At 45.3% G+C, this 16,954-nt stretch overlaps 1 protein-coding gene across 1 annotated transcript in view; it reads left to right on the plus strand.

Annotated features, from left to right (window-relative positions):
* The first annotated feature begins 4,228 nt into the window (after positions 1–4,228).
* RAB6B (RAB6B, member RAS oncogene family) overlaps positions 4,229–16,954 on the plus strand; it is a 70,833-nt gene continuing 58,107 nt past the window's right edge. The window contains exon 1 of the mRNA XM_066620637.1: positions 4,229–4,538. Within this exon, the coding sequence (XP_066476734.1) occupies positions 4,469–4,538 (70 nt within the window). The 5' untranslated portion in view covers positions 4,229–4,468. The remainder of the gene's footprint in view (positions 4,539–16,954) is intronic.

Raw genomic sequence — 16,954 nt, forward strand, 5'->3', positions numbered from 1 at the left:
CATCGTATGCCCCCAAATTCCACAAGCTAATAATGCCTTGAATGAAGAAATATTTTGTCTGTCCTGAACTAGTTTTATAGGAAAGGGAGAAAAATGTGTCTCTATCCATTTCCTCACCATAACGCATGTTTTCAGATTCTACCACATTCCTCCCCTCCCCAGAGAACCTTTATCTAAATAATAAGCTCCCACTGTTTTAGCCTCTTCTTACAGGGAAGATGCCCCAGTCCCTTGATCACTTTGCTTGTCTCTCTTTGGTAACCTTTCTAACTCTGCAATGTCCTTTTGGAGACTGGGCCACCATAACTGCATGCAGAATACTAAACACAAACTATCCCAGGCGTATCTAAAAACCTAACAATACTGCTCATTTTGTTTTCAAGCTCTTTCCTAATTATTCCTAACATGGTATATGACTCTTCCACCATTGCTGCACAGGCAGTGCAAGCCTAGGTATGTCTACTCAGAAGTATGTTCCTTTGTATTCAATAGGGTTTACTCCCAGGACAGTGTGTGTAGGATCGCTATCCTATGTATATTTGCCTAAGTCTCACTGAAGTCCCATTGGGACTTACATCTGAGTAGACATGCCTAGGGTTGTGCTGTGAATTGATGCCCTCTGATCCTACCATCATATAAAATCCTCAAAAGGTGGGAAATTTTTTGTTACAAGGTGCATTACTTTACACTTATTTACACTGCACTTCATTTGCCATTTTGTTCCTCATTCATCCAGTTTGGAAGAATCCTTTTAGAGATCTTCACAGGCTGCTCCCATTCTGAAAACCTGATGTTAACCCTAAACCTGACCACCTCACTGGTTACTTCCAACTCCAGATCATTTATGCAAAAATCAAATAACGCCAGCAGCAATACAAATCCTTGGGAGTCCCCACTGTTTATTTCTGTCTGTTTTGAAAACAAGCCATTTATTCCTTTCCACTGGTTTTTACCCTGTTACAAAACCATATGCATCTCTCCTCCCCTCTTCTGCCACGACTGCTCCATTATAGCACAATCCTAACTTTTTTTTATTTTGCTGTGCGATCTGCTTTGTGATCTACTTTTTGTTGAAAAGTGGTATATTCTTAATAATACAATAATTGAATATGGTTGTCATACTACTTGCTAGTGCCAATCAAACAGGACTTGTACCATGTAGATGTGGGGACAGATACCCTCTGCAGCCACAGTCGTGGCCAATAGCAGCCTTTCATTCACTACCATAAGTCCAAGTTTCATCCATGTTGTTCTATGCTTCTTGACTCTGCTGGGAACATTGGAAGAGAGGCATTTGCCTTTTCCAACTTTAAGGGTAAGTTCCATACACATTCCCACTGTTTGACAGCTATGAGAACCCTAAGAGAATAGGGATACTCCTAGGTAGATTTCCAAAGAGGCCTTGGTCTGGCTGCAGTGATGACAGAAGATTGTGGTCTAAATTGTGGGCAGGAGGTCTGGTCTAGAGGGTAGAGCCTCCATTTGCCTGAAGATTAACATCCACAAGGTCGCCAGTTCGAGGCCACCGGCACCGTGCGACCTTGAAGCAGCTGACAAGCTGCAGCTGAGCTGTTCCATCTGCTCGGAGCGTGGGAGGATGGAGGCCAGAATGTTAAACCAGATCGGAGTGTAACAGCTTGAATGTGGTGGTTCTTGAAAGAGAGAACCTTCTTTCAATTTGTAAAAATCCCTGCGTGGATTTAATAAGCCTGCCTGTGTAAACCGCCTTGAATAAAGTCTTGAATAAAGACCAAGAAAGGCGGTATATAAATACTGTATATTATATTATATTATTATTAAATGTCAAGGAGAAAATCTCCTAATAGTACAGCTTTGAGCTGCCTAACAGTCTCCCATGAGACAAGATGGATGGTTTATCATTCAAGCCATTTGAAATTACCCTGAACAAAACTTTTGACAAAATACAGAAATACATTAGTTGTGTGCTGGCTGAGGAAGAGAGAGGTAACCATCACAGGAAACAATATTTTAAGTCAGTTGTATCCATTACACAGTGCTTTCTTTATGAATGTAAAATGCAAAGTTCACACACACACACACACACAGTACATTTCCTGGGAAGCCAGAGCCATCAAACAAAATAATGGGCCCTATTTAGCTTCTCTTACAGAAAACATAAAACTGATTGGATTAATTGTGCATTATCCAGAAGCATTTGCCCCTTGTTAACATACATTGTTTGCTGTGCCCAGTATGGAAAGGTTGGCCAGGTTTCACTAAGCAAGCAAGCAAGCAATATCTATATTCAATTGACAAAAATGTATGCAACTTTTTAGTAGAAACTTCTAAACCCTACAAGAATCCTTGGTTGTTCTGTATATCCTGTGCTCAGGAAGTCACATGGTCCTGGCAACTGTCCCATACAAAGGTTGGCTGAAAAGTCCTGTTTGTCAAAGAGTAAATGCGTTCAAGATGGTGCAAAACTGAATGAGATCAGCTCTGTGCTCTCCACCTGGGTCAGTTTCAGGTCTGGAAATATCCCATCCCACGCTCTCTAATTTGGGCTTGAATAATTGGTGAAGCTGGATTCCCTAGACCAGTGGTTCTCAAAATGTTTAACACTAGGACCCACTTTTTAGAATGACAATCTGTCACGACCCACCCCAAATGATGTCATGACCAGAAGTGACATAATCAAGAACAAAAATTTTTAACAATCGTAGGCTGCAATCCTAACCACAATTACTCAGGAGTAAGTCCCATTTACTATCGTTAAAAAATACACATAGTAGCTTGTTAAAAGTGCAGGTCTGTAACATTTCCCCAAATGCAGTCACATACCATGGTAGCATCAGGTCTAATATATTAAAAATAAAATATTGAAATGAATGGGGACCCACCAAGTAGGTCCCAACCCACAGTTTGGGAAACACTGGCCTAGACAGCTGGCCTAGACAGCTATGATGCATAGATGCACACGCAGGGCATTCTTTTCAAAGGAAAGGGCAGCTTATTACAACAGAATTCAGGAAGCCAGTAAAATAACATTTAGGCGCCAATTCCTTAACTCTCCTAGGAGTAAGTGTCATTGAACACAAAGGGACTTACTTCTGAGTAGATGTGCCTGGGGATTGTGCAGTTAATGTAGGCCAATCAATAGTCACCATTCAATAGCATAGGTTTGTGTTTTCTACACCACCCGGCAGGCTGAATGGGGGGGTGGGGGACACATTGAAAGGAAACTGCTGAATTTTCTGAAATGGAGCCAGACCTGATCTGCAAGGTGGGAAAGTAAGCAGGGGTGACTGACTACCAACAAGGCAAAGCAAGAGTGGTGTGAAATGGTCAGTATTGCAGCCTCCTCAACGTGAGTGTACTTCCCACACCTTACAACACACAAGGTCACACATGCCTGTACAGGCAGTGGCGTAGCCAGAGGAGGGGGCAAAGCACTAAGTGTTGCAGGGAGCCTCACTACAGCGTGCAAAGGGCCTCTCTCCCTCCCTTTCCAGGTGGAAACGTTATGGTGGGGCTCCCTGCAACTACAACACTTTGTCCCCCCTCTGGCTACGCCACTGCCTGTACAGTACTTCTGAACTCCACCAGGAGACAGCCCAATCCTAGACATGTCTACTCAGAAGTAAGCCCTTTAGAGTCAGCGGGGCTTACTCCCAGGTAAGTCTGGCTAGGATTGCAGCCTTAACCCACGTTGGCCACCCTGTTCTGCCCACCACCAGGAGGGTTTCAACCCGGAGCAGCGTAGCGGTGAGGCGCTGCCACCCTTCCGACGCCTGCTGAAGCACACTTCGAATCCCCGTGGGCGGCGGCGGTGGGAATGAACCCGGGGTGCGTGCGGGGTAACTCCAGATTGATGAGCGTGGGGGCGTCTGGGGGCCGATCAGCAGACCTCCCCCCCATTTGCCTGGGGACACACTTGTCGCTTCCTTCCCACCTGTTCGCTTGCCCCAGCAGGTGTTTTCCCAGCTCGCACCTGCTCGGTGGGCAGGGAGAGGAGACGGAGGTGGTGGGTGATCCCCTCTCTGGATCCAGACCAAGCCCCTCCAAAGGGGGTGGGGGGCTCAATGGTGCCCTGGCCCGCCCCGCCAGCAGCAGCCCCAGCTCGGGGTCTGGTCCACGCACACACACGCCTCTCCCTCCGCAGCGCATTGGTTTGCCGGCTGCTCCAGCATGACATCAGGGTAGCCGGGGAAGGGCCAGAGCGCAGGCGCCGCCGCCGAGCAGGGAGAGAGGGAGGGCGAGATCCAGGAGCAGCAGCAGCCAGGGCTCGGCTCGGCGCTCGCTCCAGCATCCCCGCGTCCTTGCCCGGCGACTGCAGGCTGCGCCCCCCTGCAGAGCGCAGAGCAGAGCCACCTCCAGCAAGGCAGGCAGGACGGGCGGAGGCACGAGAGCCCGCGGCCGCCCCCAGCAAAGGGACCAGCCCGCCACCGCCTCCGCCGCCCCCTGCCCACCGGAGACCTCCGTCGTCGCCCTCCCCGGAGCCGGCACCATGTCCGCGGGGGGAGACTTTGGGAACCCGCTCAGGAAATTCAAGCTGGTCTTCCTGGGGGAGCAAAGCGGTGAGTAGCCGGGCGCGGTCCTGCCGCTGCCCTCGCTCCCTGGCTTGGAGTGGCAGCTGCAAAGGGTGTGTGCGCCAGTCTCCTTCGCTCGCTCACTGCGGCAGGTGCCTGCACTGCCTCGCTCACGGCTTCCAGTGACGCCCCGGCGGTGAAGGAAGGGCTGGCGGTGCCGTGGACCAACCTTCCTTGGGGAGACGCGCTCAGGTTCTTCTGGGCGCTTCTATTGCGGCAACTTGTGCCTGGCTGGCTGGCTGGGCGCTGCTTGCGGCACCTGCTCCTCTGCCTCTCCCCCCCCCCCATTCCTCCTTTGCCCTCTGATCTGTGCAGTCGGGGGAGCCATAAGGCGGTTCTTGGTTGGGGAGGCTGGCATGAAGGGAGAGGCTCCCACTTCAGGAACTGCAGGGTTGATTGCCTGGGAAGACCAAAGTCTGAGTGTGGGGCCAGCCAGAATGCGATTCCTTCCACTGAGATTCTGCAATCCTCTGGCTGATTTCTCTGGACCCCTGTTGTTGGGGGGCGATGGTTGGGGGGGGGAAGCCACCCCTTGGGAAATAGAGGTGCAGGGAGGGAAGGAGCCGGCCAGTTGGCTCTCAGATCACCCCACCACCACCACCAGCAGCACAACCACTACCACCTCTTTGCTTCTATCAAGCACTGTGCAAGCAGGAGAAACCACAGCTAGGCGATTTTTCTGAGCCCCTGGGGCAGGGTTTGCGCAAATAAAGGAAGAAGCAAAGCACAGAAGACACACCCTGCTGCTGGCCAAGTCTCCGAGCATCCCCTCCCCCAGCAGCCTATGAAATCCTAGCAATACCTTCTTCCGGGCTGTCGAGACAGCAAGGCAAAGCCGGTGGGGAGCAAACCACAGAGATGCTCCTCGCTTACCATTTCTGGCTTGTGGCCCTTCCTTGGTCCTGAGCCTCCCCCCCCAGTTGAGCAGTGAGCATTGGTGGGTAACCTGCCTGGCAGAGCCCTGCTACATATGTGATTCACCTGCTCAGTTCAGTACCAAGCCCAAAGAGCCTCTTCTCCTGCAAGGCTTAACCTGAGCCATCTTCTGGGCCCCTGGAATCTGTTTTTTTTCTTGTGATTAATTGATTTGTTATTATTGATTTGTTATTATTCATTATTACATTATTATAGAAAACCATTAAAAGGCCCCCTACAAATTATCCTGCCCCCCCCCCATTAAAAATATTCGTTCACTACTAGGATTCAGCCCTTGATGAGTTCACACATTCATAAGAGTGCCTCTAAACATTTTGCAAAGTAAACATAAGACGACTGCAGACCAACAGCCCACTTATTCTCATCCAGCATCCTGTTCCTCACAAGGGCCAGCCAGATGCTTCCAGGAAGACCACAACCAGGTTATGAAAGCAGTTGTCCTCTCCTCTGAAACAGGAATGCCTCTCCCTCAGCTCCCCAATGATGAGCAGCTCCTACACTTTGGAGCTATGGAAAGGCTGCCATCTATAATTTCAAGTAAGCTTGAGTGCCACAGCTGCTTCTCTCTAGCAACTGAGCTCCTAATATCTATAGCTACTCTACACAAGAGGTTGGGACAGGCAGGACTCCTCTCTTTGAGCACCAAAGTGGGACAAGAGTTGATGCTCTGATGTTTCAAAGTTGATTTAGTCGTCCTTCTTTCAATGACTGTGCAACAGCGCCCATGGTCCGCATACAGTGCCCTGTCTCAGGCATTCTTGTAGGTAAGTCAAAGTGTAATTTTGACAGGTGTCCCCATTGGGAATGGTTTCCAGTGTTCCCCAGTCCAAATGTGTAGCTTCACTGTTGTGATTGTTTCTTATAGTACATCCGCACTACAATTTAAACTAATTTGAAACGGGTTTAGCTATCATGACTCTTCCCCAAAGGAACATAAGTGTGGTTAGAGATACCTACACCTACTGCAGATGGAACTGGCCATCTTCATAGTGTAGACATGGTCTTAATCCAGAAAGTGCAACTTTTCCAAGCCTTTGGCATCTCAGCATTTGTATGTCTATCTCATGTTGATTTGTGTGTGTGTGTGTGTGTGTGAGAGAGAGAGAGAGAGAGAGAGAGACGTGAACATCTCCAATGGTGTAACTTCATGGATGGCCTTAAAAAGAAGACAAATGACAAAACCAAATTAAAACCTGGCCCAATGCCAATTCTACTCCCCATCTTTTATAAGGAGAGATAACTTTGACAGTATAGTATTACTTTCTCCTTCAAGCAATTTTAAAGCTAATCACAGAAAAGCTTCCCTTCAGATCTGTTCCTAGTACCTCTGACATAGCCTGTTCTTGTGCCTTTAATAGCAGCTGATATTGAAGAATTAAGAAGATGAAATTTTCCCTATTGCTTTATCAGTCTGCCAGAAGATGACTTGCCTGCTAAATATTTGCTGCTCTTGAAGACATTGAAACAGGGTCAGTAAAAACCAGCAGTCCCAATTTCTAGCTGTGTTGAGCCAGCTCCTGTTGAACAAAACATGCTGAAGAACAAAGAATCACTTTTTTTTAAAAAGTGATTGATTTTCTTATCTTCATAGGTCAATTCTTATATATAAGGTCAGGTCACGTACTCATGTTTAAAACACAACCCACAATAGGAAGGTGACACAAAGACTGATAGCATCAGATCCTATTTGACTGAGGTATGGTTGACTGGGAAAAAAATAATTTGAACATGGAATTTTCAAACATATCAAGGAGAATAATATTTCATTCTTTTGCTCCTTACCAGTGGGAGCCTCCCCATTCCCAACAAAGTTAGGATTTTATCTTCAAAGAAGTATATCAGCCACTTCCATTGTCAGGCACTCGAGAATAAATGTTGGGTTTAGAAGTGAAATATCATTTTATCCTAGATGCTGGTCAGATAATAGCACCCTTTTCCTACACCACTTGTTTCTTGCACCCATTTAGCTGAAATCTTTAGCAGCAGTAGGAAGAGCAATCTTTTAACGTGTAGCAGGTCCTCCAAAAATCCTGCCTGGCTGCCTTCATAAGAAACCCCCTACCATTCAGTCACCTCCTGGCTCCTGTTCTACCCATGTAGATTATGTCAAAGGGACATTCTTCCATCATGGTTTTTCCTTTCCTGACCTAGCATATTTCCCATTATTCATTAACTTCTCATCCCACCCATAGGGAGCCTGTGGACCCAATCCTATCCAATTTTCCAATCCCGGTGCAATTGTGCCAATGGGGCGTGCGCAGCATCCTGCGGTGGGGAAGCAGTCACAGAGGCCTCCTCAAGGTGTGGGAACATTTGTTTCCTTACCTCAGGGCTGCATTGCAGCTGCACCAGTGCTGGAAATTTGGATAGGATTGGGTCCTGTCTCTCCACTCCGATGATGGGCAAAGGAAGCCAACTATGGGGCTTCTGTAGGCAAGAAATTGCCTGAAATGTGTGCCTCAATACCTGACCAGGAGAGCACCATCCATTTGTAGCTAGCTGTCTTGTCTGCTCATTCTCACCATTCCCTGCCAATGTGTGGGTCAACAAGTTCCTGCCCTCCTGGGTTGCCCTGGAGGGGTACATGAAGCTGTGTGTAATTTTAATTGCATTTTGAATGAGTTGCATGAAAACTGTGTTGGACAGAAAAGAAGACAAATGACCTTGGCTGCCCTGTACCCTACCCAGGCTACTAACAGCCAGGCAGCTACATTTCAGACAATTGTGCTGGTTTTATACTATTGATCAAAAAACAATTTTCTGTTGATCAATTTTTTCCATCCATGATTTTCTCCCTGCCTGCCTCCCTCCCTCTTAGTTCCAATCTCATATCACCGTACCTACCCCCAGGACAAAAACAAACAAACAAACCCCAAAGCAGTTGGCTTTCTCTTTCTCCTCCCTTGATTGTCTTTGCTGGCTGTTGTATCCTCCTGTTGTATCAAGTGTGTGTTTTCTGCTTGTTTATGGAATTCCAAAGGGCAAGCTAGAGAGAGAGAGAGAGAGAGAGAGAGAGAGACCAAGACCAACCAAATGAATCTTCTACTTTACATGTTACCTGCTGATCTCCCCCCTCCCCTACCCCAGTTTGTGCTTCTTTGGGAAGGGCAGATATGGTGCCAATTGGGAGGGTCAGGGGAAGGATATTTGGTTGTGGCTGCAATCCTGTCCACACTTTTCTGGGAGTAAGCCCTATATAATGGGATTTCTGATATGCATAGGATTGGACTCTGTGAAGGTTAAATTATTAAGAAAAATATTAAAATAACATGGTATATAGCACAGACCTCATTGGTCATGGCAAGTATGGATAAACCACAGGTGATCATCTAGGAAAATGTGAATACATTGGAAGATGATTTTATTTTTTGTTCAGTGTCATGAATTACCAAATGTAGCAATTTAGTCATAATGTATAAGATTGCCAATTGATCTTTAAAAAAAAAAAAAAAGTGGTCAGGGATTTTCTGTTCTGGTTTTGTTTAGGATTAGTTGCAAAAAAAAATAAATGAGACTGTATTCCTTCATATCCCCTCCCCCCTTTAAGCTGTGTACCTTAGGTTTACTTTTGAGCTAAGCTTCGCTCGTGCATATGCCTAGACCAGGGGTCGGCAACCTTAAACATTCAAAGAGCCATTTGGACCCGTTTTCCAGAGAAAAGAAAAACTCGGGAGCCACAAAACCCTTTTGACATCTAAAATGAAGATAACACTGCATATATAGTTTTTTTTACCTTTATGAACTGCTGCAAGCTCCCCTTCCTGTGCTAACTAGACAATATACTTATTGTCAAGATAGATTTATCTTGACTGAGGGCCCAATCCTATCTTCCAGCACTGATGTAGCCCAGACGTAAGGAAACAAATGTTCCCATACCTTGAGGAGGCCTCTGTGACTGACTCCCCACTACAAGATGCAGTACATACCCCATTAGAATGGCTGCACCGACAGTGGAAAACTGGATAGGATTGGGCCCTGAGACGGCACTCTGAGGCACACACAGGGTGACCAGATGTCATAACAATAAAAGAGGACAAGTCACCCCAAAATGTAGGATATTGAAGAAAAATGTAGGACCACAAAATAAAAGCTAAAAACACTCATCTATATTGATTATATATTGATCAATATATAGATTATATATTTATTATATATTGTATTATTGATCTCATGTGCCTAATTTAAAATTACTTATTATTGAATTTAAAACTGTATTACATATAATTTATTAATTACAAGAGGGGATGCGTTGCCTGCTCACAGGGAAAAGCAGGACATTTAAGTTCTTTTCGAGGACATGGGGCTAAAAATAGGACATGTCCTGGAAAAAGAGGACCTCTGGTCACCCTGGGCACACACTGGGACGGTGCATGCTAAGACGGCACCCTTGAATTTAGCACTCTTCATTTTCCCCAGGTCAACCCCCATCTTTCTTGCTCCTGAAAGAGCACCCCTTTCTAAGGCTCCCACAGCCCCATCTCTGCCCTCCTGCTCCCCATGGCACCCCAGAAAAGCAAGGTAAAGATGGAGTTACACAGGCAGCCCTTCCACAGCCTCCCTCTTCCCCACCCACCCACCCTTGCAAAGTCAACACTCCCCCCCTCTTCCACTGCTCTGCCTCACCTATTGCCCTACAAGACAAAAGTGAGGTCATCCCCATTGCCTCACTGTGCTAAGCCCCACCCCACAGCTGTGTGCACAGGAGATGCCCACAAGGGGACTGCAGTCGCCTTCTGCCCTCTCCTGGGAGCTGCCCCTGCCTCCCCCCACCCAAGCAGCCCTGCCTGGGCTCCCCCTCCTGCCTCTGCGCTCCCCCCACCGACCCCCCACTGGAAGCCCACCCGCCTGGCGCCCTCACCCCTTGCCAGCCACACTCAGGGTGGCAGGAAGCCAGGAGGGGAGCCTGGCTGCTGTCAGCCACATTCACCATATACACGACGTAGAGGGCACACAGCGCATTACGGGAGCAGGCGAAGCCCCAGCACATCATCTTCCCAGGCAGGAGCGGCTAAGCCCCCCTTTTCCTCCCCCGCAGCACAAAACAATCTCCCGCTCCCCCCAAGGGGAAAGCAGCAGCTGCCCGTCCTGCCCCTTTAAATCCCAGCCTGCAGGAGCCAGAGCAGCAGCAGCCCATCCTGCCCCTTTAAATCCCAGCCTGCAGGAGCCAGAGCAGATGGCTGAAAGAGCCTCATGCGGCTCTAAAAACACAGGTTGCCGATCCCAGGCCTAGACCAACCATTTTCAACCACTGTGCTGTGGCACATTGGTGTGCTGTGAGTGGTCCACAGGTGTGCCACAAGAATTTGGGGGAAGGTCATTTATTAGTAGGGCCAATGGGGATTGTAAGCTCCCATTGGCAACATGGTGTGCCTTGTCAATTGTCAAAAACCTGATGGTGTGCCTTGACAATTTTAGTGCCTTGTCAGTGTGCCATGAGATGAAAAAGGTTGAAAATCACCGGCCTAGATAGCTGGCCTTCATCAGCACACCCCAAACCCTTTCAAAATAGTGGTCTGTGTCCTAAATCACAGTGCTTCTCTTCTGAACCTAGTGGCTCTGTCTCCAGGCCCCACCTAGGCACCCAAATGTTAACTTGTGAGATTTGATTTTCGTTACCTCCTGACACAGGTGTGTGTTGGGAAGGCAGACTAATAAAAACCTGTTATCCAGTGACTTGGAACTCTTCAAGTTTGAATTCTACTGACCTACTTTTTGTAATTCAATAGGAATCTTTAAGCATGCTTTTGTCATTCTTGTATAGCCAGGTGGATTGTCTAACAATCACTTCTGTATTCAAAAGAACTGACCTTGCAGAGGAAGCTAAGGTCTTGCAATGAACTCTTGAGTTTATTTCTAGACCAGGAGTTGGCAACCTATAGTCCATGTGCTGAATCTGGCCCACCACCCAAAGTCATCTGGCCCACATAGAGCTCAGCTTGTGAGACAAAGCTTCCTGCCCAATTTGCCACATACTGAAGAGGGAATGGCTGAGCCGAAGGCCCAGGTTTGCAGAATCCCTGTGCCATGCAAGTGCTTCTGGGAGCTCAGCAACCCAGAAGTTCAGCAATGACATAATCACTCACCGTTTAGCCTCTTCGTTTGAAAAGATCGCTAAGTCCTGTTATAGACTGTTAGCATTTGCAAATATTTTATTGCTTAAATATTGTAAAACTGTCACGCAAATTTGAAGCATAATTTTACCAATGAACTGGCTTATATGTTCAAATCAGGTCTTCAGGGTTTGTTTTTTTGACAAGTCAAAGTATTTACCTGGAAAGAACAGTTATTAATAATAAAAGATATTTGTTTGATCCAGACAAGTGGTTGCTACTGCAAGATCATTATAATGTTGTTTAGGAAGAAACAAGCAGTTTATTTTTAGGTAAAACTGACCAAACAAACTGGGTTATTTGAGCTGGCAGTTTCTCCCAATATCAATAAACCATCCATTGATCAGAACACCTATTGATTGAAATATTCCTTAAGTGAGGGTTGATTAAATAGCTAACAAGCCTAGCTTTGCATTCCTGCTTCCTCCCACCCATTGGTATTTATAGCTACATCCACATGCAGGTGTTGTCTTGGCTGTCTACTGTGCAGGAAGGAATTTATATCGAAATGTATTGGGCTAGACACTCAATTTGCATATACTAAATGGAACTCTAGTGATGAGAGTTAAGTCTTTATATGTGCAGAGCTGAGAGCTGTTTACCAGGGCTATGATCCACCAGGATCTGCACCCCTCCTTCCTAGAACTGAAGTACATTCAGTATTTTTTCCCTCACAACTGAATCAGATAGGGGACTTGGGAACAAAGGCCACAAAGTAAGGAGCTGGATTAGTGAGTCAGCGAGATTGTGACTTTTTGGAACAAAGGTATGGAATGCCCTGTGAAGGAATAGGATTGCAGCCTTTCCATTGCCATAAACAAAGACTTATAATAGATTATGGTTACTATATCACATTCTAGGAGTAAATCCTAGAATGTTAGAGGTGGAAGGGACCATAGAGGTCATCCAGCCCAACCCCCAGAAATCCCCTGCTCAGCACAGGTGACTACAACATCCCTGACAGGTGGCTCTCCAACCTCTGCTTGAAACCTCCAGTGACGCAGCACTCACAACTGCATAAGGCAGACAGCTCTCACTGTTAAGAAATTTCTTCTCATGTCTAAATTGACTTCCCTCTAATTTCAACCCATTGGTTCTATTTCTGCCTCAGGAACCACAGAAAGCAGGATCTCCCCTTCTTCTGTGAGATAGCCCTGCAGATGTATGAAGAAATCAATCATATTTCCCCTTCGTTTCTCCAGGCTAAATGTATTGAGCAGTTCTAACCATTCATAACTTGGTTATCAGTCCCCTCACCATCTTAGTTGCCCTCCTCTGAACCTGTACCGCCATATCAATGTCCTCCTTAAAATATAGTGCCCCAAACTGGATGTGCTGTTCCAAGTGAAATCTGACTAGATACAGTTTAGAGTGCAGCCATTAGTTCTTGTGATCTGGACTTTGTGCTTCTGCTGATGCTGCCCAGCAATGTATTCCCCTCCCTTTTTTCAGCTGCATCATGCTGCTGGCTCATGTTCAACTTGTGGTTACCAAGAAACCTAGATCTTTTTCATGCATGCTGCTGCCAAGTCAGGGTTCACCCATACTGTGCCTCCAATTTTTTATTTTTGTACCTATGGGCAGGACTTTGTCTCTGTTGAATTTCATCTTGTTCATATGGGCCCACTGATGGCATCTGTAAATATAATTTTGAGTCCTAATTCAGTCTTCCTGGGCATTCCTGCCCTCCCCACCTTTGTGTCATCCACACTTCCCTCGATCCCGATATTCGGATCATTTATAAAATTGTTGAACAGCATGGGCCTGAAAGTGAAGCCCTGTGGCATTCCACTTGATACCTCCCTCCAGCTTGTGGTTGTGGAACCATTTAATAACTCATTAGAAATTGTTGTTCAACTAGTTTTGAATCCATCTAACAGTAGTACCATCTGGTCCACATTGTACCTTTTTATCCACAAGGACTGTCAAATGCTTTGCTGAAATCTATGTCCACGGTGTTCCCACTGTCTACCAGACTAATCACTCCATCAAAGAGGAAGATGAGATTTGTCAGTCATGAGGGTGACTACCCTGAAAGATGGCCCATGGAAGATGGATGTTCACAGCCAATATATGCTCCTCTGAGTATCTTCCATCTTCTACTAGCATTAGAAAGCTCATAGTGCCTTTCAGAACTCTGTTTTGATTCAACTCAATGTTCTGCTAACTCTATTGCTTTATACATAGTGGTGTTCATGGATGCATTTTAGCTTTACAATGTAGGTGAGGTGGACAAGTACTCCCCCAGGCAAGCTGCTCGCCCTTCCATCCCCCCCATTGCTGAATCATAAATTGGAAGTGAAAATATGCCTTCAGTTCTGAGTATGCTTTGAAGTTAACTCCATTAAAATCAACACAAACGTCTTCAAAGAAAATTGTTTAGAATGGGAGCCTGAATATGCATATTGCTTCTCCTTCTGAAATCTAACATATAGGACAAAGTCTTCCCACACCAACCCTTGAAATACACTGTGCCTTCCCCAATCTTGTGTTTTTTTCTGCCGCAGCCCCTGCTTTACAAACCGAATAAGTAATGCAAATCACACTAATTTGTGGCTCTTGTCTGCTATGTATCATTTGGGCAGCAAATGAAGATTTATTTTTATCCCTAAATTCCAGATTCCTCAGATTTTCTGTTGCTACTGAGACATTTTATGCTACTGTTTATTACATCCTGCGTTTTTTGAGAACTGATGTACATTGCGGTTTCTGATGGGCTTCTCATCATTTCATTCACACTTCTTCATTTCGCTCAGATCTTTAAGACTTTTTTTCTATGAAATAATTTTTTAAAAACCATACATCTTACTTTCTAGGGACTTCAAAGAGGCTCACAAAAACAAGATTAATATTAAGGAAAAATTATACAATAATAGAATCAATAAATTTTACCCCAAAGTCCTTTTTGAAGGGATAGGTCTTCAAGTGGCACCAGAAGCAGTTATGTCACTAGAGTTTGCATCTCCTGGTGTGGAGACCAGCATGCTATCCTTGTGATGGACCTCTTCCCATGCAGGGGGCCGAGCAATGCCCCCCAGGTGGAGGGCATGGTGACCCATCATCACCCTGTCCCCACATCATTCAAATTGCACCTTTAAATTATAACATCATACACACAGCCAAAATGTATGTACTTATGTATTTCTGTAAAAATGAACAGGAACAAATAAACAGTGCAACACTTGCAGCTCCAGAGGCATCACTAGGGTTTGGTGAACTAGTGCAAGAGCTCATTACTTCACCCCCGTGATGGTCCTTCTCCCATTCCAGACCATGTAGAATAAATTACAATATTATACACACAGCCTAAATGTAGTAGCATCACTAGGGTTGGTGTAACTCCATTAACTTTATTTATTTTAATTTATAATAATACAGGTCACCCAACAAATCAGTAACCCACAAAAAACCATAGCCAACTTGAGGACGCTCACACAACTGAATAAGAGTTCTAGTATGAGCTCTGATCCATAGAAATGAGAACTAACTCATACTAACACTTTATTGGTTCCCTGCTGTGTCTTAATGACACCTCTTGGTGCCAAGAGCAAAAAGCCCCTTCTTTTTGTAGCTATCAACTGAAACTCAGTTGAGAATATAACTAAAGCAGTGGTTCTCACACGTTTAGCACTGGGACCCACTTTTTAGAATGAGAATCTGTTTGGACCCACCAGGAGTGATGTCATGACCAGAAGTGACATCATCAAGCAGGAAAATTTTTAACAATTTTAGGCCACAATCCTAACCACACTTTCCTGAGAGGAAGCCCCATTGAACAAAATAGAACTTCCTTCTAAGTAGATCAGGTTAGGATTGTGCCTTTAGGCTGCAATTCTACCCATGAGTAAGTCCCGTTTACTATCATTGTTAAAAGCCTATACATAGTAGCTTGTTAAAAGTACAGATCTGTGACACGTCCCCAAATGCAGTCACATACAATGGTAGCATCAAATCTAATATACTAAAAATAAAATATTGAAATGGGGACCCACCTGAAATTGGCTTGCGACCCACAGTTTGAGAATCACTGACCTAAAGCATAATCTTGCATGTTGAATGGAGTATACCAGAGGGCACCTGGGAGAGAAGGTGGCCCATAAGATTCCCTTAAGTTGCCTTCCTGCAACACAGGCTGTGTACAAATGATATAGTACTAAAGAGGTGGGTGTGCTCTGGAAGTTTACATGCCACCATCTGCTTAAAAGAACAATTTTCCTCTAAGGATGAGCTCAGGAAAATCCTGTCCTGTGCCTGTGCTGTAGAAACCAGCAGTACACTGTGTGCTAATTGGTTGATGCCTGTAACATCCTGAATTCATGCACTCACTCCTTTACTCAGTTTCTCCGCAGACCACTTTGGAAATATTTTTTTGAAAACAAGCTGACAAATTAACTTTTGAATTGCATAACTGTGCTAGTGGTGTGTTAACTGAGGACTGAACAAAGGCAGACAGCCCATGTGAAACATGGTGGGAGAGTTAAGACTCCTTACTGAATCGGTATTCAAAACACTGGAAAGTGTGGCTGACAACTGCATAGTGAAACAAGAATTTGGACGCTTCTCATCTCGCCCCCCCACAACAGTCTGCTTTTTAGTACTTAATATCTAGCCTAAATTAACTATATTCATTTGGGAGACATTGTATAGGGGCTGACTGAGTGTGAGAAAAGGGCTGGCATAGGTTAGCTGCTGGAAATGAATAGTTGATCCTGCAAGTTCAGCAAATTTGAACTGGCTAGCTATTGCTGAAACTGCAGTATGACATTAATACCCACAAAATATCTTATATCAAGATATTTATTCATATACAAGTCATGATTTCAGTAAAATGTTTGGTCAAGATAGTGTGCCTAGTTTGGCAATCAGATGTTGGATTAAAAATTGTGAATGTCACAACTGCCCTGTAGCACTGAAGTAATTTTCTTGATCTCTGTTTTCTCTATCTGATTATACCATAAGGGCTTATCTGGGTGGGAAAACCCCCCAACAAACAAAACAGACCTTTTTACAGCTTGCTTTGATTTTGGGTTTGTTTGTATAATCGATAAATTCAAAGTGGAGAAAAGAGGCCTTGAATTATCAAGGGGCTCTTTGTTCACCTCTAATTTACCTATAATACCATAGTAATCAATACCATGTAAACTACTTAGAAATAAAGCATGGGTACATGCCCAACATCAGCACATGGTACCCTCAGCTACCAGGGCCTCAGTACCCTGGTAGAGTCTGCTGCTGATGCCTGCCTTGGATTACACTTTTTAAAAAATTTGCCCAGTGCTTCTCTGAGCACCAAGTACTTGGCAGTTATATTAATTTCTTGCAATGCCTCATCACAGTCATAATCCAAATTGACCTGCC

This window comes from Tiliqua scincoides, chromosome 3, assembly GCF_035046505.1.
Source record: "Tiliqua scincoides isolate rTilSci1 chromosome 3, rTilSci1.hap2, whole genome shotgun sequence".
NCBI classification, from domain to species: Eukaryota; Metazoa; Chordata; class Lepidosauria; order Squamata; family Scincidae; genus Tiliqua; species Tiliqua scincoides.